This window comes from Sebastes umbrosus, chromosome 14 (genome assembly GCF_015220745.1).
Source record: "Sebastes umbrosus isolate fSebUmb1 chromosome 14, fSebUmb1.pri, whole genome shotgun sequence".
Classification (NCBI taxonomy): domain Eukaryota; kingdom Metazoa; phylum Chordata; class Actinopteri; order Perciformes; family Sebastidae; genus Sebastes; species Sebastes umbrosus.
Genome location: NC_051282.1, coordinates 25,497,661 through 25,518,275, shown reverse-complemented (window position 1 = coordinate 25,518,275; position 20,615 = coordinate 25,497,661). Strand labels below are relative to the sequence as shown.

Genomic DNA, 20,615 nt, shown 5'->3' with positions numbered 1-20,615 from the left:
TACTAATATGTTTACCATTTATTTTTGTGATATCTGCATTTTCTTTTTTTTCTGGTTTGATTAGGACACATCCTGGGGATTTCATAGTGGTACTGTCTGTGGATTTAATGTGTCAGCTTCATATTCCAGAAATCTGAAATGCCCAAAAATGTCCCACATAAGGCTAATTCCCACAATAAGCTGCTGTGTGCAGCAGCAGCTGATCATTTCACACAAAAAAACTGCTTTTAAAGACTCTAATCACATGTAACTGATCTAATTACCAACCCAGTAAGAGCCATTAATCATCCATCATCATTGTGTCTGAAATCAAGTGTCAAACAGGTCACACAGCTCGACGTGCTGCAAAGCCTGTGTTCAGCAGGAAAGGACTCACTTGAGAGGTGAGTGGTCCCTTTGTTTGGATGTAAGCTGCCTGACACAAATAAGCAGCTGTAATCTCACAGAATATGCAAAGCTGCAGGAGAGAGGCTGGGTGAAGAGACAAGAGAGGTTTGAGCTGAGTTACACTGACCTTTACAGGATATAATAATATGAATAACAACTTTACAGGAGAACTAGCCAAGCATGATTTGATGTGAGTTCATTAGAACATGGTCCGGTAATAAGAGAGAGGGAGTGGGCAGATCACATGGAGGACTGTCCGTGACAAAACAACACCGTGGAGCAATTTAGTGAACGCTCAGAAAATTGGTCGAAACGTCCGTCAGGAGTCTGTTAAAATATCCGAGAAATAACTATTATATCCGGACAAGGTTTAGGTCTTATTCTCACCTGAGTCACCTGTTGGAGAGGAGCTGCTGCAGCTGCCATCAGTCCAGGTAAGAAGTCACCACATTATACTCCTGTAAGTGTTTTATTGTATATGATATGTAGCCTAATGATTTGAGCATTAATTAATGTGCCATATTAAAATTAGCCTATGATAAGATTAATATTCGCCACAATGTAAACTTTTCATCAGCATATTAATGTGATATTTTGGAGGAATTATTGATCTTTTTTTTTATTTTTATCAATTCTTGAGTGGACAAAAAAGGGTTAAATTTAGCATCAAATCTGTGTAACAAATGCTATCAACCCAAAAAATGCTGCAACAACTTATGAGACATAATAGAGCATGGGGATGGCCATCATATACTTCTATCATAATGTTCACTTTCACAAATTATTTAAAATATTTAATTAATTAATGTTTATTTCTGATTAATGAATAGAACAACTTGACACACAGTGCTGAACTGCATCTCAAATTAATCTTCAGGTTCCCAGCTTTCAGATGATGTACACCACTTCTATGTGACATCATGTTGACCTGCTATCTCCTCCTAAAGACCTGCTGTACACCCCTAAAAAAATACTAAAATTGGTCTATTGTGGGTTTCAGAGGGTTAAAAAGGTCTGATTTAGCTCTATGGCAGATTATACAATTGATTTTTAAATTGTTTTTTTATCTTAATAATTTAGGATAATGTTCTCATCACATACAGGACTGTAAAGTCATTTTCTGGCTGTTCTATTATTTTCTTTTACCCACTTAGACATTATATCCACATTACTTCATTAGTTTATTTATCAAAAATCTCATTGTGTAAATATTTTGTGAAAGCACCAATAGTCAACCCTACAGTATTGATATGAAGGGGTTAAATAAATAAATAAATAAAATTGTGATATTTGATTTTCTCCATATCGTATATGGTATTGCTTAATGATTTTAGCATGGGGCTTTTAATGTGCCATTCTAAAATTAGCCTATTATTATTATAACATTTATTTTCCAATCCAATCCAATTGATTTTTATAGTTTATTTATCTTATCTTAATACCTCCGCTTACCTCAAAAGTTCAAAAATCACCAAATTTGGAGCTTTTAACTGGATATTGACAATGCTATATTCAATATGCTTCAGTGGCATGAATGTAACAGGGACAATATTATCCACATTACTTTATTAGTTTATCAAAAATCTCAGTGTAAATATTTTAATATCAAGATATTTAGTAAAAAATAAATTGTGATATTTGATTTTCTCCATATCGCTCATCCTTACGTTAACAGTGGAATAATTATTGTAATTAAAGTTGAATACAAAACCAATGGGATGCTGGGTGGGGAATTCTGTCTCCTGTTGAAATGTTAAAATGCTTCTGTAAATTACACAGTGTAGGCCACCAAAGCTAGACTGAGCTGTCATGTAGTAATTAAAGACATCGGAGACAATTTGCTGTAATCAATGGACAGCAATATACGAACAACACATTAAAACTCCACACAACTGACTTGGTACAGTTCATTCACTGTGTTGTGACACAGTAATAATACGGATGATTTGTATTCAATTACATGCAAAGTCAGCAGTTTGTCTTTCCATTCCTGTCCTAATAATCAGGGATGCAAATATACAGTAGTTGCATTTACGCTCATGTTTAATAATCAGGATATTTCTTTGTTGCAGCACTTTTTAAATATCTGCAGTGAAGCCACCATGGACCCTACCAGTCCTCCGAAGGGATGTGGTTCCAGTATCAACTCCATCTATTACAACCTGTGTGACCTGAACACAGTGTGGGGGGTCGTGGTGGAGGCTGTTGCTGCCGCCGGCGTGGTGACTTCCTTCATTCTGTTGGTCATCCTCATGGCCTCCTTACCGTTTGTGACGCACAAGAAGAGGAAGGGCATGGTGGCCCTGCAGGCCGGCATTCTGGTCTTCACTCTGGGACTCTTCGGACTCACTTTTGCCTTCATTGTGGGTCGGTACTCCACCAGCTGCGCCGCGCGGAGGTTCCTCTTTGGAGTACTGTTCTCAGGCTGTCTAGCCTGCCTGGCGATGCACGGGCTGTGGCTGGCCCTGCTGGAGCGGAGGGGCCGGGGGCCCAGGAGCTGGATGTTAGGCCTGGGAGCCCTGGCTCTGTGGATGGTCGAAGTGATCATCAACACGGAGTGGCTCGTCATCACTGTGGCCATGGGCCCACCTGGAGGTGTCGCTATCCCTGACCTGTCCTGCAGCATCGCTAACCTGGACTTTGTGATGGCGCTGATCTACGTGATGGTTCTGCTGCTGGCTGTGGTGGTGATGGCCGTGCCCTCGCTGACTAACAAGCACAAGCAGTGGCGTCGAGACGGAGCCTTCATCCTGGTCACGGGCCTCTTCACCTTGGCCATCTGGGTAGCTTGGATCGTCATGTACATCTACGGGAACAGAGTGGCCGGGGACCCCAGCTGGGACGATCCGACTCTGGCTGTAGCCGTGGTTTCAAACGCCTGGGTGTTCCTCGTCCTCTACACCATCCCAGAACTCTGCCTGCTGACCCAGGAGGACCCGGACCAGCCCATCGATGGAGAAGACGTTTATCCTGCCAGGAGCATGGTTTACGACAACTTCCTGAAGGAGCCGGAGCCGCCCCTCCAGAACGTGTACATGGAGAATAAAGCCTTCACTATGGACGAGCCTCCAGCAGGTACAACATGACGCATTATGGTCTAACAGTAACAGTACAATGACAACATCTCATTGCGCTCAACTACATTATGTAGCCTATAGATGGGTGCTGAATCCTCAGAATCAAAAAATACAAATTAATCAGCAGGACAGCACTCCAATTAAATGATTTATTCATGCACATATGCTTTGGGCCCATTTCTTCAGCTGGCTACAAGTGCATGACCCTGAAGACAAACAGAAACTAAGAGGAAAATGATGACAGACAAATGTTTGGTTGTCAGGATGATAAACATATGGGGCTACAAGCACGATGCCGTCAAATATCTAAAACAGAAAATACTGCAGGGTGCTTTTAAAGTTTTACAGTATCCAACTTGTGCGTTACAGGCGTCCAATTGATCCTGACAGAGGCAGCAAATTTTGATTCACTGAACTGGCTAGTTGGAGTAAATGTGTGTTGCTGCAGAGACTGTTTAAACGGCGACAGATATTTCTGTTTTTCATACCCGTTTTAATGTGTTATGTCTGTGGACTGGACGACCATTGCAACGTTTATTTTCGACATTTCATCTTCATTTTCGAAATGGTATTTCAAATTTACCTTCAACATTTTTATTTTATCCTCAGCATTTCGACTTTATTCTCAATATTTTTACTTTATCCTCAGCATTTCGACTTTATTCTGGAAAATGTACTTTGACTTTATTCTTGAAATGCTATTTTTCATCCTCCTCCATCTTTTCTTCACCAGTACCCACAAAGCCCATGTCTCCATATGGCGCCTATAATGGTCAGCTAAGAAGTTGTGTGTACCAGCCCACTGAAATAGCCCTGATCGCCAAGGGTATGACTAAGGTGAGCGAGTGCACAATATTTTACACCACAGAACATCCTCTTCTGTCACATCTGCTGAAATAATCACTTCTCTGTGTGTTTCTTTACAGATGGATCAGGACGCAATGCTGCCTCGACCCAGAGTCCCCTCTCTGACTCCAGGAAGTGACAGCTCCCTGCCTCGTTCAGGCAGGTCCTCGCTGTCTTAAGGACTGTCACACTCGGGCAGCGTGAGTCGAGGGCGCACTGCACTGTCACCTACACACACTCGGTTGTTACGGCTATGAAATCTCCACCTGGGGTTTGTTCTCCTCTCACAGTTCCTTGTATCAAATGTAATCAGTTCTCTTCTTTAGCAAGAAGCTTTAATAACACACTGTGGTGAATCTCAAGACCTAGCTCCTCTCACACACACTTCTGAATTTTGTTTTCCTCTGATGTTCGTGCACTGCTCGTCTGTTCTGTACGCACAAGCGCAAGTGTCATAAATAAAAGATTAAAAAGACACTGACGATGTCGGAGATGGACAGCTTATAGAGGCGGTTGTATACGTAGGCTAAATGATTTTCATATGGAGAGGTTGTGTCTCAGCTCTTCTATTTCATTTCTCAATTTATGGCAACAAGCATCCTAAACCTTCTTACTGTCAACTAAAACCAGCTTTGCTCACTCGTAGCTTCACTCAAAAAGACAACCATGTATCTCTAAGGGAGAGCAATGACTTTGCCTTCTAGTTTATATTCTGTTCTGTCTCTACTTTTTATACAGTTCTACAAAATCTATACACCAGAGTGGAACAATGTAAACCATTTTTAGGTGACAACTGATCTACTGTTATGGATGTATTATAAGAACTGGAAACCGAATTTGTCTAAAATTACAATATATTCACGTATTATGCACCGAAAAATTTACTTCCAAGGCCTCCACCATTTCTGACAACGTCAACAAACACGTCACAACTCGTGAACTCTGAGCTTTTAGAAACTTTCCATGAATACAACAAGAGGGGGGCGTTTGTGGACTCTTCTCGTGTAAACGTTAAACACAACCTCATTTAAAAAGGCACCAATACTTCCAGGGTATGCAGCCCATTGAAGATGCGCTTGGCCCATAGACTTTACATTGTGATGACGTCACAGATTTTAAAAATCGCTCTTCTCGGCTCTAGGAAAGTTTTACAAATATAAAAATTCATTCCATCCATCCATCTGCAACCGCTTATCCCATTAGGGGTCGCGGGGGGGCTGGAGCCGATCCCAGCCGACATTGGGCGAAGGCAGGGTACACCCTGGACAGGTCGCCAGTCCATCGCAGGGCTGACACATAGAGACAGACAACCATTCACGCTCACATTCACACCTACGGGCAATTTAGAGTCCACAATTAACCTAACCTGCATGTCTTTGGACTGTGGGAGGAAACCGGAGTACCCGGAGAAAACCCACGCTAACACGGGGAGAACATGCAAACTCCACACAGAAGGGTCCCAAGCCGGATTCGAACCTGCAACCCTCTAGCTGTGAGGCGCCAGTGCTAACCACTGCACCACCGTGCAGCAAAAAAAAAAAATAAAAAAAAAAAAAAAAAAAAAAAAAAATAGGAAGAGTCATAATTTACCTTGCTTCAGTTCGAGGTGTCCTGTTAACTGTTTTACAGACATCTCTTTTACATTGGTGGTCTATGGGGAAAATGCTTTTTTGGATCTCAGGGGGATTCTTTGCTGCAACACCGCGAGTGGCCACTTGAAAAAATTGGAGCTGAGCTGTGGCACCGTATCCAGGTCTTATTATACATCCATGCCTACTGTAGGTTGATGGAGAAACTGTAGACAAGGATTAGCTGCAGGTCTATAACTTAACTGTTACATGTTAGTTTTTATTCACAAACATTGAAAGTTATTGTGTTTTCACCAATATAACACTTTTCTGGTCATAAATCTCAATGTATTTTGTTAATCTGTTGTAAAACACACTTTGTTGTCTTGTGAAATGATGCTGTGATCCAGACTTCATCTGAAAGCGATATGATTCTGTAGTGCCTTGGATTTAGAAAATTATAATTTGATGTAAAGGTGTACATTTTAAGTTATTAAACCTGTAAAAGGTCACTTGAATACCGTGTGGCTGTTGGATCTTTGTTGACAATGTTACGAGGGGGCAGATATGGAATAATGCAAGAGGAAGTGTCACAGGGTATTTACATGATAAAATACACTGGTATCTCTGGTATTTGCATGATAAACTTTAACAGCTTCACCTGGGAACCTGCGCATACACCGCTGAACAAGGCATAAGACTATTTTAGGTGGCACCGAGGGCGATATAGTGGGAATGATACACTGCCCAAACCGCGAAATCTGACAATAAATCCATGTGATGCTCTTTTCTAGTTTGAATCCAGGGCTGTGATAGTGAAGTTAGAGCCACGGAGTAGATGCATTACAATGCGATTTGATGGAGTATCTCATAAAAACGGCATTATCTGACAGCAGAACTGGTGACCGGCTGCCAGGAACCTTCTCTGCATTGATGTTTGTTACATAGGAAGCTGCGTGGGCCGCAGATAAGCACACTGTGAGCACCATCACAACATTATTGTGAAGGGACTCTGACTTACAATGAGTTCTTCCTTCTTCTCTACGGGGAGAGGAACAATTATTCACACGTAATTTGTCGCTCACACGTGCACACGCTCTAAGAGCTTCAGAGTGAGCTGTGGCTGCCTAGCAGCAGGCTGAGTAGGCTCTCTCCCAATTACTCCCACCATCCTGTGCTGTCAGCAGCCACGGGTGCTTACTCAGAGAGGAAATTGCTCACAAACTGGAAATCAGGCCGATCAGAGATGTGAACCAGAACACGAATGTGGAAATTTTACTGGGTAATGCCTCTTGTCGGAACCCTCCGTTCGCCTTTGCATATATGAAGATGCAAAAAGCATGCAGATGAGCAGCGCAGTCATCTTGTCGAACAGGATGGTGAACATACAGCAGGAACACTTATGCAAATGTAAACAAAACAGCATTCTTAGTTTTCTTAGCATTTCCTACAACAGCTTACCTGTCTGATGCCACTGACCTGGGTTACTCTACATTAATGTTAACACTATAGGCTGGCCCAGAGGAGCCTTAGCTGGATTTCATCCATGCATCTAATTAAGGGGTTACTGGGAAGGTGTCACTCTGCAGAGGAGGGTACATAAATATACATGAAACCTTGACAAGGTCTTTAAGTGTATTAGATGTTAATTCCTGATCAGTGACTACGTTTACATGCACACTAATATTCCACTATTATTTTGAATATGACAATATTTGATTAAGACGTGGGATATACCAATATTATTTAGGTTTTAGGAGCATTCTTTGGACACATGTATACAGCGTATTCGGAATATCAATTATATATTTGATATTATATATTCGAAGTTGGGGTTTTTAATTTCATTCCCTGTTCATACGGTTTGCGAGGCGCGGTGCAAAAACACCAGCGCTGCACCGTTATGAATCTTGAAGAGAACCTGATATGAAAAGGGCAGAAAAGAGTACCGGCAGCTTGTGAGAAGTGCCGGTATACGCAAGAAAAAGTTGCGGTACGCTGTAGAGAAAAATGTAGAAGTGCCATTACCAGCCCATCTAGAGCACTGGATGCACTGATCAACATTTTTTCTGATCAACAGATTAATCGGCATCAAAGATAATCATTAGTTGCAGCCGTAGAAGGAATGAAGTGATGAGTATGCACATGCTGCATGTACACGGGAATATTATTTGAATATTCATTTTCATTAGTCATGTAATGTCAATGACTTGAGCTGAAATCAAAAACAGCATCTTTCTCTGACAGGCAGCAACTGTAAATCCCTTGATAACATGAATAGCTGTCTTGTGCACATGGTAAATGACCAATGGTGGTTGAGCTCAGCTCAAGGGAGTCAGCACTACCAATCACAAGCAGCTGTCCCCACTTAACGCATTTCCTCGTCACTGTGACAACCATCAGTGGACAAACACAGACGAAGCACAAAAAAAGCTGATCAAACAGAAATGACCCACAGACCAGACAACAGGGACTCAGTATTAATAGGAAATACCATCTGGTGATATTATTCAGTAGATCACTACTGCAAAAATAAGAAAATATATGAATTAGTAATGTTTGCTTTTAGATCTAGGATGCTTTTGAAAGATGAAGTTGTTCAACAAACATCTCTGAATTTGCACAGTTTGTCCCCGAGGCCGATGTTTAAACAAAGGCCTCGTTCATGAGAGGTAAACCTTTTACGGATTACAAATGTAAATAGCTGTGCCAGGCTCTAATAAGTGCTCCACATTTAAAAAGGCTGATTTATTGATCCCAGGATTCAGGCCATAAAATCACATTTATAATGAGGGCATGGTGTGCAATCAAAAATAATTTTTTTCTTTAAAAACAGCCTGTTCTGTCAGCTTCCATACAAGCACCACTTTCTACAGGAGGACTGCCATCTAGTGGGACCACAGCAAACAATAGGAGGTTTATCTTTGGCTTCCGTGACGTAGCCTTAATGATTTTATTGCCCATTACATCACAAATGATGTCATGGTGACTTCCTAAAGATGCAAATACAAAAACAGTGTCAACACAATGTGCCACTGAAAGTTGCAGGTGGATGTTGATCACTACTTACCTCACAATGTGGGCAGCGGATGCAAATGTTTGCTTGTCCCCCTGACAGTTAGCTACACTGTGGTTAGCTCCCCCACCGGCAGCTCCAGAGTTACATAACACACATAAAGTCTGCTGATGGTCGATCACAACATCTGTTTCAGTGTCCGAGCTTCAGCGCTGACTGAAGTCCGGGACTTCTCTTTGACATGAAACATCACTGAGGGTTCTTGAGTTTTTCCAGATTGGCAGGCCTGGCCTCGTGCTGCTTCTGTCTCTGTTTCTTAAGAAGACGGTAGGCCTCCACCGCTCGCACCCGCTCCTCCTCCATGATTCTCTGTCTGGCCATGGACGGCTTGCCTACGGAGGCCACCGTTTGGCCGAGAAGAGAGTTGAGAAGCAAGTTTGATGTCTTCTGGATGACGTTGGTGGAGGAGAAAAAAAACAACACAGTTAACCTCTTATTCAACCTTGCGGCCGGGACAGCACATGTGCGTCGCAGCACATCTTGCTTTTTATCTCGACGCCCATGTTAACAGGTTAGAGCAGACACGCTACCCGCGTGAGCAGCACGACTCTAGAGAGTCATGGTCAAAATAGACAGTAAAAATGACCTTTTAACCGTTTATTGACATCATAACAGCAACATCACTACAGTTTCAATGTCTATATCTGTAGAATATGTCACAGACTCAACACTTTCTGTTTTCGTTTCAAAATAAAAGCCCTGTAGCATTTTTTTTCTGTGTGACGTTCTTCATTTGTTATAACAAGGCTTTTATTCTGAAATATTTGCAGGACGGTGTTGGGAAAATGCAGTGACTTGTACAGCTCCATAAATTAATAGTACCGGCTTTTAATTTATTTCTATTATTTACTTCTTAACCTTTTTCTGTCTAAAATAGATAAAAATGTAATTTATAATGAAATGACTATTATGAAAGGCAAACTCTATGTAGAAAGAAAGGGCTGGCAGCAGCAGCAGAAACTCTGTCGGTGTGGACGCCACAGTTCAGCGAGGTAGCCGTCACAAACTGCTCATGCATTCATGGGCTTAAGATTACCGACATGACGTGATAACTACATAGCAGGTTACCTGAGATTTGACTGGAGCTTTCTTGGGTTTGAAGCTCAAAGACGGCGGGGCCATTGAAACTTCACCAAAGGGAACATTATCTACAAAACAAACAAATCAGTTAATCAGTATGCAAACAAGTTTTATATCTTATTCTGATTTGGCAATTGTATCCACTTCACTTCTACAGGATATACTGTATATACACAATATCATTTTGAAGTGATTAAAGCAGCATTAAAGGACATTTTGGCTATTTTGGAAGTAGCAGAAGAAGTTGTCTTCTTAAGTTGTTATTATGGCCGATCTACAAATCCAACAGACACAAAGCAGCATTTATTTGGAGTTCACCTGATGAATCTAAGACAAATATTCACTCACCTTTTAGCTCTGCTCTGGTCTCCACCAAGTTCTATGCTAAACATCTGGCACTGTAGCTAATAAATGCTCCACTATGTTTACCAGCTAGTTGCTAATTTTAACTCTGCCGTTTGCTGTGGGGGGCTTGGGGACAATATACTTTTCTGATAAACTTGAAGAATAAAAAGCCAGAGGGTCCGTTGACCAGAGCTGCTCCCTCACATCCTCTGTAGTGAAAACTGTTCCTTACCTACAAACATGTCTTTTTCCAACTTGGCCACTTGTCTGTCCAACTTCTTCAGCTGTAGCCTCCCTAATCTGACTTTATCGTACCTGTAGCAAAGACAGCAAAGATCAAATAAATTAGACATGAATCATGAATAATAATCACTTTAATATTTCTGTGGTCCATTTTTTTATTATTATTTACTGTTATCATTGTCATTTAACCCCCTGAGACCCGCAGGATCTTGAGCATTCCCAACCAACTTTCAGAGGCTGTAGCAAGCTCAGGTTTAGAGCTAGATCTAGAAAACCTGAGGAAACCATTGGTACCAATCATGTCATGTTAGCTTGTCGAGAAGGAGGCTAAATAATGCTCCAAAGTTGGCATACATTTTGGCGAGGAAAAACTGGCATGGTGATTTCCAGAGGGGTCCCTTGACCTCTGACATCAAGATATCTCAATAAAAATGGGTTTTATGGGTACCCACAAGTATCCCCTTTAGTTTACAGACATACACACTTTATGATAATCACATGCAGTTTGGGGCAAAACCCAAGCAGTTTTATGCATGCAGTACAAATGTGATATTTTCGACTATTCTAAAATGGTGTGTTTCAATATTTCTGCATACTGGGGTCCCTAAACAGTCTTAGAATTACATAAATTGGGTATCACCTTAAAGTAGAGACTCTTGTGGATCCAATTAGCCCAATTGTATTCATGTGTGATGATGTTAGTCCCCATAGTAGACATCTCATTGTAATGAGACAAGTTTTTGAAACTTGACCTCACTGTATAAAATGACCTGTTGTGACCTCTAGGATAATCACAGCCTCATGAAACTTAACAACCACAAACTAGAAACCTAGGACATTCAGTGGATGTATAGATCCCCTAGGTATATATATAAAATTAATCTTCAGGTTCCCAGCTTTCAGATGATGTGCACCACTTCTATGTCACATATATAATGTTGACCCAGTAGGACATTTTCATTTCAGGCACATGAAACATTGGCCACAAACCAACAAAGAAGATATGATCTACGCATACATGGCAAACAAGTAAAGCTCTGAGCAGGAGGATGGGGTTTTAACTGACTCAGCTGAATCACACCCTTCATTTGCATCCCATATCAGCACAAATACATATCATCAGTTGACTTTGCTTGTTACACATCAAAGTGTACTCACTCCTTCTTTTTATCAGACTTGCCCTCTACGGGATTCTCTTGTTGGTCTGCATCCAGCTCAGGCTTTCGGTCTACTTGGTTGTTGGTGAGGAAGAGGACGTGTTTTGTCTCATTCTCCATGCGTCGCAGATATGCTTTCACACTTTCCTTCTTTCCTCTCTTGAAATGTGGGACAGGTATGTCTCCACTCTGAGAATCCTGTGGTTTACCTTTAGGGGAGATGACTAAAGAGACAGACACAAATATATCACTAGTTATAAACAAACCCATAACTGCTAAAAAAAAAAGAAAGTACAACTGTACATCACAAAATATAATATTAAAGAAGCTTTTCTGCTCACCCTCTTTTAGCTTTTTGGCCTTCATGGGTCCCGCTTTCATTCTCTCCTTGCTTTTCAATATCTCACGGAGCTTGAAGGGGATGTGTTCGAGGTGGTCTGGTTTGGCTTTCTTGGGTTTACCATCTCGTTTGGGCTTCTTATCACTGTTTAGACACAATCAGAATCAGAATCTGGTTTAATGTCGAGTAGGTTTTCACATACAAGGAATTTGCTTTGGAGTATTGGTGCTTAACATTTTGATTTTTGCAATACTTGCTTTTATTTATGATTTGAAAGAGAGTTCAAATCATAAATAAAAGCAAGTTTTGCAAAAATCAAGAAACATAAAGAATAGGAAAATATAGGAATATAGAAAAATACTATAAAATATAAAAAATAATATAAAATATGTACATGAAATATAAAATAGAAGAGAAATGCAATAACATTTTGTGAAAACATACTTTAAATAATATGCACAATAAACATAAATATAGAATTGAAGAAAAACAATAAAAATATGAAACAATACTATAAAAAATATGTACAAGAAACATATAGAATAGAAGAAAAATACAATAAAAATATAATAACACTATAAAAAATATGTATAAGAGACATATAGAAGAAAAATACAATAAAATATTTTAAAATACATACAAGAAATCTAACTATAGAATAGAAGAAAAATACAATAAATATATGAGAAAAAACAGTATAAAATACATATAATATATCTGAATTAAAAATGGAAGAGCAGTGCAGTTTTTAAAATCAATACAGTCCAGGTAGCATGTAGGACAAGTTGAATAAAAAGCCTCTATATAATGCATGTACGTGTCCTCAATTAAACACAAGAATGACAAGTTGAATCTCATTTTGATAGCAATGCTCACAGCTAAAGTGGGAGCTAACAACAACAACAGCTAACAGTGTCTCTGTTACACATTAGTTTCCTTGCGTTACCTTGAATGTTGTCCGGCCTTGCCCGCTTCTTTTCCTGACACGTTAGCTTGGTTCTTCTTATTCTTCCCCATGTTACTGCACTTTATTTTAATAACAAAACAATAACACGTGTTGCTACACAGCTAGCGTGCTATCTACAAACCTCAACCTGCCAGCGACAGAGAGAGGGAGAGGCAGGAAGTGAAGAGATCTCACTCTGTCTTTTGTCAGGGTACCACTGTCTTCTCCGCTCCTCGTGAGCAATCGAGATGCGCTTTCTGAACCGTCTCTGACTGAAGCCTTGGAGAAAATAATATAAAAGAAAAATAAATATTTTGACGGCGACGAGATCTAAAGAAAAATACGTACTTTTCCTCACCAATTTAACAGATAAGAGAAATTCCACCTGGTGGAGTATTTTTTTATTCCAGAGTGATACACTTATAACAATAGACGATCTTTGCTGGCTCCGTCACTTCATTCTGATTGGCTGCTTGGTGGTTACTTTTAGCCAATCAGGATGAAGTATTTGCTGCTATCTGCCACCACTAGATGGCATAGTTATTTCAGTACAGCAGATGTTTTAAATGTTGTGGAGTAGAAGTATAATACAATAAAAATATTAAAGTATAAGTACCTCAAAATTATATTTAAGTGCAGTAGTTGAGTAAATATATTCACTCTCTGTACATCACCTTGCTTCATGAATTGTGACTGGCATTTTCATTATTTTTTACTAATATTTTGACATTTCATACATTCATTTTACGTTTATCAAAAACAAAAAATACAGATTAACCAACAATGAACATGATCACTAGTTGCAGCCCTACAATCAGCTGTCGGCATCATAGTTAGTAGTCCCTGAGCATGTATGTGTCATACGTCATACAGTGTGCCATTCCTGTTTTATGGCAGCATACTTACTTACTTACTTAGTCCTTGTTGTGGCCTGGTGGCACATAGGGCAAGGACTAAGGATCTCCACTCATCTCAGTTGTTTGCTTTCTTCTCAATGCTGTTCCAGCTGTATCCTCTGGTCTTCATCTCTCCTTCGATGGTTCACCTCCAGGTTGTTTTTGGCCTCCCTCTTTTGCGTTTTCCCTCTGGTGTCCAACACAATACCACTTTTTCTCATGTCATCAGATGGTTTCCTTAATACATGTCCAAGCCATCTCCATCTTCTTCTTATCAATATTGTTTCGATATCCAAGCACCCTGTCGTTTTGTGTTTTGGCAGCATAGGCACGAAATAAAAGTATATTGGTATCAAATGCATCCCCATGTTATTGTGTGCAGATCATTAGGGTGAGGTAAATAATCTGTAGGAAGTGAGAGCGTGTGCCCCTACACGTGTCCCATGTACATGTGTATGAATGGAATAGATTACAGAGAGAAGCTTTAGTAAGCCATCAGATGAGTAGACCAGGTGTGTGTGTTTATGTGTGTGTGTGGGAGGTGAGGAGGGGATTACCAGTGAGACATAATGCAACTCAATCTGAGAGACTGCTGATGAAAGGAGGACGTTTTCCCTAGTACAGTATGTCCTCGGCTGCATTATATTGCAGGTTGTGTGGAGATACTGAGGATGTATAGTGGGAAAACCCCACAGGAAATATGTCCTGATGGACACCCATCACATCCTTATTGCTATTCTAAAAACATCTGCATTTGTCTACCACTGTCATGTGTCTGTTCAGATCAGCAGGGAGTGGGACATCCCCTAAACTGCCTGTCAGCCAATCCCCTAATGAATGTACCGTCCCATAATGCAACGTGAAAGACCTGTGGTGTGTACTAGTGATGAGGGCCCTGCAGTTTATTGGTTGGTAGCGTCATAATCTTCTCAGAGTCTGAGGTGTATAAAAGGGCTTCACTAAACACAACTCATCATGCAACAGCAGCCCTGACCACGATGACGCTTCCAACAGATACACAGCAACAAAGGAGGTGAGTATTTGCAATGACTTAGATCATGCTTTTTTTCTGCTGCAGACTGATTTTGATGCACATTTGACACATTCTCAATTTATCATATGTAATATTGATATTGGTATATCATACATGACAATTTTTCTTACATTATATATTTGCAATTTTGTCTGTATTCAACTTCAAATGTAATTTAGTTTTAGTTATTGCGAGAAAAGTGCTTGGTTTTTTTGGACTTATTTCAAATTTACATATCAATTCATAGGATAAAAACATTAATTCACAGGTTAAAATGTAGAGAGACATACACTTAGTAGTCACTATATTAGGTACACCTGTATAGCCGGTAACACTTTATAATAACCATTATTTATAATGGTAAATTAATTAAACTCAGTTATTTTACTGATAACAAACAATGAAATGAGAATTAATAATGTTTACTAATTATTAGTAATGCCATAATCTATGTTATTTTAATAGTTTATTGTTGCATACATTATAACATCTTATATACAATATATATAAGTATTTGTTGATGATTATGAAATTATTTGTAAACATTTAAGAAATTATTTGTAAAACATCTATAAACATTACATGGACCAGATATTTGTAACACTTTGTTAATGGTTTATAAAAGGTCTATAAACATATTTTCGATAGCTATTATAAAGTTATAATTGATGATTATAATACGTTGTTAAATGGTATTTATTCATATTTATAATAATAATAATAATAATAATAATAATAATGATTATATTCTTTTGTCCTTTGTACATGCATCAAGGGATCAGAATATTAGAAACACCTTTCTGAAACACATTTCTGACATGGTCAAGGTATAATCTATTGGCAGAGCTGCTGTATTGAGTTTCATTAGATTGTATACGTAATAAAGTGACCACTGAGTGTATTTTAACAGTGGATCCTTCTCAGCAAGAATATCACACTACTGAATTTATAGTTTGATTGAAGTTAAATTGTGTACATAACAGACAATCTGATCGAGTACTTCATGAGCTATTGTCAGGTTAGCGCTGCCAGCACATTCAGTGTGTCCTCGCTGTAATCTGATCATAAAGGTGCTATTGTGGAGGGTTCATTAGTAACGTGAGCGTGGGATTACAGGAGCCTTCACAGTATGTACACAAGCCTGTATTTCTTCACATATTAAGTTATTAAGATGGGTTTGTAATCACAGTAGGACAATTCATTTCATAACAGTTTGTCTCATGTGTACAGAGCAGTGGAAGTGGATATTTGTCTTGAATGCAATGTATTCAAATGTGGCTCACGAAAACAATTTTTTTTTGATCTGCTCAAAATGTATCTTTAAGGGAGATTTGTCAAGTATTTAACACTCTTATCATCATAGGAGTGGGGAAATATGCTTGCTTTATGCAAATGTATGTATATATTTATTATTGAAAATTAATTAACAACACAAAACAATGACAAATATTGTCCAGAAACCCTCACAGGTACTGCATTTAGCATAAAAATATGCTCAAATCATAATATGGCAAACTGCAGCCCAACAGGCAACAACAGCTGTCAGTGTGTCAGTGTGCTGACTTGACTATGACTTGCCCCACACTGCATGTGATTATCATAAAGTGGGCATGTCTGTAAAGGGGAGACTCGTGGCTACCCATAGAACCCACTTTCATTGAGGTCAGAGGTCAAGGGACCCCTTTGAAAATGGCCATGACCGTTTTTCCTCGCCAAAATTTAGCACAAGTTCGGAGCGTTATTTTGCCTCCTTCGCGACAAAACAACTTGCCAATAGATTCCTTAGGCTTTCTAGTTTCATATGATCACAGTATCTTCACTCTAGCTTTAAAAATGAGCCGCAACAACCTCGCAATCGCAAATTGCGTTAGTGCGTCAAAGAAATTGGTGGCGTTAAAACAAATGTGCGTAAACAAGTTATTATCTCGTTTTTCATGCATTACATCACTTTTTTATGACACTTTGATTGTCCCATCTCATTTCAGCTCAAACAACAAAAGTATGAATATGGATGCGGCCAAACTTGAAGCGAAGACTGGCAACAAAGCTCCCCTCAAAGTCAACGGCCCTGTGGCCGGCCCGCCCAAGTTCAAACAGAGGAATAGCCGCCAGTTCAAGAGCAAGCCGCCCAAGAGGGGCGTCATTGGGTGAGCCTACATTTTCATGAGTGTCATCTAGAAAGTTTGCCTTTTATCAATTTCCCCACAATAAAGCTGGTTTTCTTTCTTCCTGCAGCTTTGGAGAGGATATCCCAGGAATGGAAGGGCTTGGCATGGGTAAGCAGGAGTATCACCTTTACATGTTCCACTACACCATGAATAATTAACCACACAACGTTTCCTTCATCTTACTTGCTATTTGTTCTTTCTTTTTCAGACATCACTGTAATCTGCCCATGGGAAGCATACAGTCATCTAGAGCTACATGAACTGGCTCAGTATGGGATCATCTGAGTCTCTTCGCTGAGAAATTATTTTTATATCTACCAAAGGGAACCGATGTGGCAAGTTCAGAATATCAATTAGCCTATACCAACCCAATCTGGATCATTCATATTGGCTTTTTTGTATTAGCTCAAGAACCAAAATGCAAAACGGTGTCTGCATTTAGTGGATGCTTTGCCTAAGTTGTTTTATACTGTAAATTCAATATATTTTCATAAGACTCTCAAGCTGCCATTTGGAAGTCTGATGCTGCGTGTGTCATTGCCTGAGGTTGCAGTGGGAGCTGTAACAGGAAGTTTGCTTCAAAGAGGGAGTTTCTGCACAAATGTTTAATCAAACTCAGAATAAAACTTGGATTTTTTAAAACATTTTTGTTTTTGTTTTTTCCCCCTCTTTGCCAAACTTAGTGTGTTATTAAAGGTGCTATTGATAACATTGTTAACATTCAGCCCAAGATGTCGCATTCTACCTCCCCCGTTCCATTGCATTCACTTCACAACAAGTCGTTGCCGGGCACTTACCGTCAAACTCAGTCTGTTTTTTTCCACACTAACTAACTGACGACCCAGAGATACCACCGACATCATTTTACTATTGGCTCACAAGCCTTGTTAGAAGAACCAAACATCAGATATCTTCAACGGAAATAAACAAAACGTTCATTTTGGACCTGCATTTAAAAAAAAGATTAATTCACAATCATAATATTTTTTTTAGAAAAAGACATAATTTTATTCTGCACCTTTCTAAAAGCTCTATGGATGTGTTTTTTATATTTATTTTTTTAAATATCTGTCTTCATAAAAATAGACCTTTAAACCATGCTGTGTTTGAAACATTACATAATTCCCATTAGGATGCTTTTTTGTCCCTTTAAAGAAAAAAAGTAGCGTATGTGAATTCAGAGAGTAATTCATGAGAAGAATGATACCACTCTAATGTGAATATAATGGTAAATATGAAGATATGTTGATAAGAGTATTAAATACTTGGTACATTTTGAACATTTTGATTAACTTGCATTTAATCAAAATTTATTATGGACAATCATTCGATTAATCCCAATTCAATATTTGAATCGATTGACATCCCTAGTTGAAATTTGCTTCCTTAAAAACAAGATTTTTGCTCTCATGGTTTCGGGGTTTGTTTACTACAAATGAGAAACAAGGTGGACATCCAAAAGCATACATTAAATATCAGCACACAATATATTCATAATCCCACGTTACATGTAAAGTTTATGCCACTGGATGCTCTCTAACAGTCGTGTTGTGATAAACAGAGTCAGAATCTGGACCCCCAGTACGACGATTGCAATGGTCCCTATCAGGCCCTCGTGCTGCTCGATCCAGCGAGACATCCCCCCCAGACAGCCGCCCAGGAAGATCACGCTCTGAGCACTAAACTCATCCAGCAGCTGGGCTCCTAAACCACACTGAGAGTTCCACACGGTGCCGTTCTCCAAAGGATCCACGCAGCATGTCGCGGGGACGCCACAGGACAGCACTCCTGGAGATGAGCAGTTGTAATATCTGAGGAAAAGGAAAAAAAATATCCAGTTACTTTCAAAGCATTCCAACATCAATAAGTCATGATGTACTTTTTTTTATAAATACATCCAAGTTAGTCACCCTCTACTCACATGTTGAGCTCCCAGTCACGGTAGTTATCTGCCCCACAGCACTGCAGATTTGTCTGAATCTCATCCGTGATGAACCTCAGATCCAGATCATCCTGGTAGCGCACCATGGCGGCTAACATCCCTGCCCGCAGGTATCCTCCAACCTGACCTTGTAGAGTGTAGGCCATGATGGCGGCCAGCACCTGGGCTGTGATGAGCGCCAGCACCGCGGCAGAGAACAGCTTCAGTAAAGAGCAGTTCTCTCTTAATGCGCCCATGCAGCCGGACAGGCAGAGCATAGTGAGCACAAAGCCCAGAGTCACAAGTATCAGCATCGGGTCGGTGCCGATGCTGCCGATCTTCTCCTGAGCGAACGACTCTTTGCTGATGAGGCCCCACATCCCAAGACCGAGAATCACCAGGCCCAGAACTGTGAACACCAGATTGCATAGGAACAGGAAGTATTTTAGGAAATAGTCCATACAAGAGTATCTGTAGTGGGGTTGGATGCTTGCAAATACGGGGCTGTTGTCCTCTCCGTTGGGCCCTGCTTGGTGAAACTCAGTGGTGACATTGCCGAGCTCCTCAGCGTCCTCTTTAGCAGAGCCTGCCTTTGGACACACAGGAAAAATACCATGAGAACTAATGCCACCTCAAATATTTAGATACACAGATTTACTCAAAATTCAGAAAGGAACGTAACAAAACAGAAGTTCAAAAGTGACCCTTTACCTTTGGTATGAGCGGACTGGACTCATCCTGCGCGGTGGCCCTCCTCGACCACGGCAAAGAAATCCTTTCAATCAAGAAATATCTCCTCATGTTGGAGACGATTCTCCCCGTGCTTTTAGCTGGTCAGAATGACACAAGCTGAAATGGAGCATTCGCAACAGAGGAGCATGTGAGCTGAGGTGGAGAAACCATGCAGTGTGTTCAGCCTGTGGCGGCTGCGAGCCGTGGGATTTCTTCATCATGTGAGAGTCACAGTGAGGGGATTAGATGGTTATCAAAGCATGAGAGGCTTGCAAACACAAGAGTGGGGCTTTGACCAGAACAAGAGACTTTTGATGTGAAGTTTACTCACTAAACCAATAAAATGTCAAGGTGTTATGTAATAATTTCATAGCACTTGGAAAATAAAATGGATAGTTAAAGAGGACCTACTATGTTATCAGGTGCATACTTGTATTTTAGGTTTCTACTAGAACATGTTTACATGATTTAATGTTAAAAACACTTTATTTTTATCATACTGGCTGTGCTGCAGCACCTCTCTTCACCCTCTGTCTGAAACGCTCTGTTTGAGCTCCACCCCCTACCGAAAAACCCAGTCTGCTCTGATTGGTCAGCTGGCCCACTATGTTGTGATTGGTCAACCGCACCAAACTCTTTGGACTGCGCTCCAGCTCCACTCTAACTAGCTTGGATTGAGGGCATGTCAAATTAACCGCTAGGTAGGTATTATGCAAATATGTTACTCTGTGACATCACCACGTTACGGTACAAAAGGCGGAACTTCAATCAAGGCGTTTCAGGCAGTTCAGGAGCAGTGT

At 40.2% G+C, this 20,615-nt stretch overlaps 4 protein-coding genes across 5 annotated transcripts; 2 read left to right on the top strand and 2 right to left on the bottom strand.

Annotated features, from left to right (window-relative positions):
• The first annotated feature begins 2,426 nt into the window (after positions 1–2,426).
• On the top strand, positions 2,427–5,178 carry LOC119501325 (G-protein coupled receptor family C group 5 member C-like). Its single transcript, XM_037791630.1, has 3 exons — positions 2,427–3,462; positions 4,198–4,301; positions 4,391–5,178. The coding sequence occupies exons 1-3, from the start codon at positions 2,427–2,429 to the stop codon at positions 4,487–4,489; spliced, it is 1,239 nt and encodes a 412-aa protein (XP_037647558.1). The 3' UTR covers positions 4,490–5,178.
• Positions 5,179–8,646: 3,468 nt separating this feature from the next.
• Positions 8,647–13,253, bottom strand: ccdc137 (coiled-coil domain containing 137). Of its 2 annotated transcripts, XR_005209881.1 has the most exons (7): positions 13,066–13,253; positions 12,121–12,263; positions 11,781–12,003; positions 10,612–10,694; positions 10,023–10,102; positions 8,949–9,341; positions 8,647–8,871 (listed from the first exon to the last, which is right to left on the bottom strand). XR_005209881.1 is itself a non-coding variant. In XM_037792225.1 (6 exons), the coding sequence occupies exons 1-6, from the start codon at positions 13,134–13,136 to the stop codon at positions 9,144–9,146; spliced, it is 798 nt and encodes a 265-aa protein (XP_037648153.1). In that variant the 5' UTR covers positions 13,137–13,253; the 3' UTR covers positions 8,681–9,143. The 2 variants fall into 2 exon arrangements, 1 of the variants encoding a protein (XP_037648153.1); XM_037792225.1 differs by having other exon boundaries at positions 8,681–9,341.
• A 1,642-nt stretch (positions 13,254–14,895) lies between these two features.
• LOC119501681 (retinal cone rhodopsin-sensitive cGMP 3',5'-cyclic phosphodiesterase subunit gamma-like) lies at positions 14,896–18,014 on the top strand. Its single transcript, XM_037792226.1, has 4 exons — positions 14,896–14,994; positions 16,980–17,141; positions 17,230–17,270; positions 17,371–18,014. Exons 1-4 carry the CDS (start codon positions 14,960–14,962, stop codon positions 17,445–17,447), a joined length of 315 nt encoding a protein of 104 aa, XP_037648154.1. The 5' UTR covers positions 14,896–14,959; the 3' UTR covers positions 17,448–18,014.
• A 109-nt stretch (positions 18,015–18,123) lies between these two features.
• LOC119501678 (tetraspanin-10) lies at positions 18,124–20,329 on the bottom strand. Its single transcript, XM_037792224.1, has 3 exons — positions 19,795–20,329; positions 19,084–19,673; positions 18,124–18,973 (listed from the first exon to the last, which is right to left on the bottom strand). The coding sequence occupies exons 1-3, from the start codon at positions 19,882–19,884 to the stop codon at positions 18,667–18,669; spliced, it is 987 nt and encodes a 328-aa protein (XP_037648152.1). The 5' UTR covers positions 19,885–20,329; the 3' UTR covers positions 18,124–18,666.
• Positions 20,330–20,615: the final 286 nt, after the last annotated feature.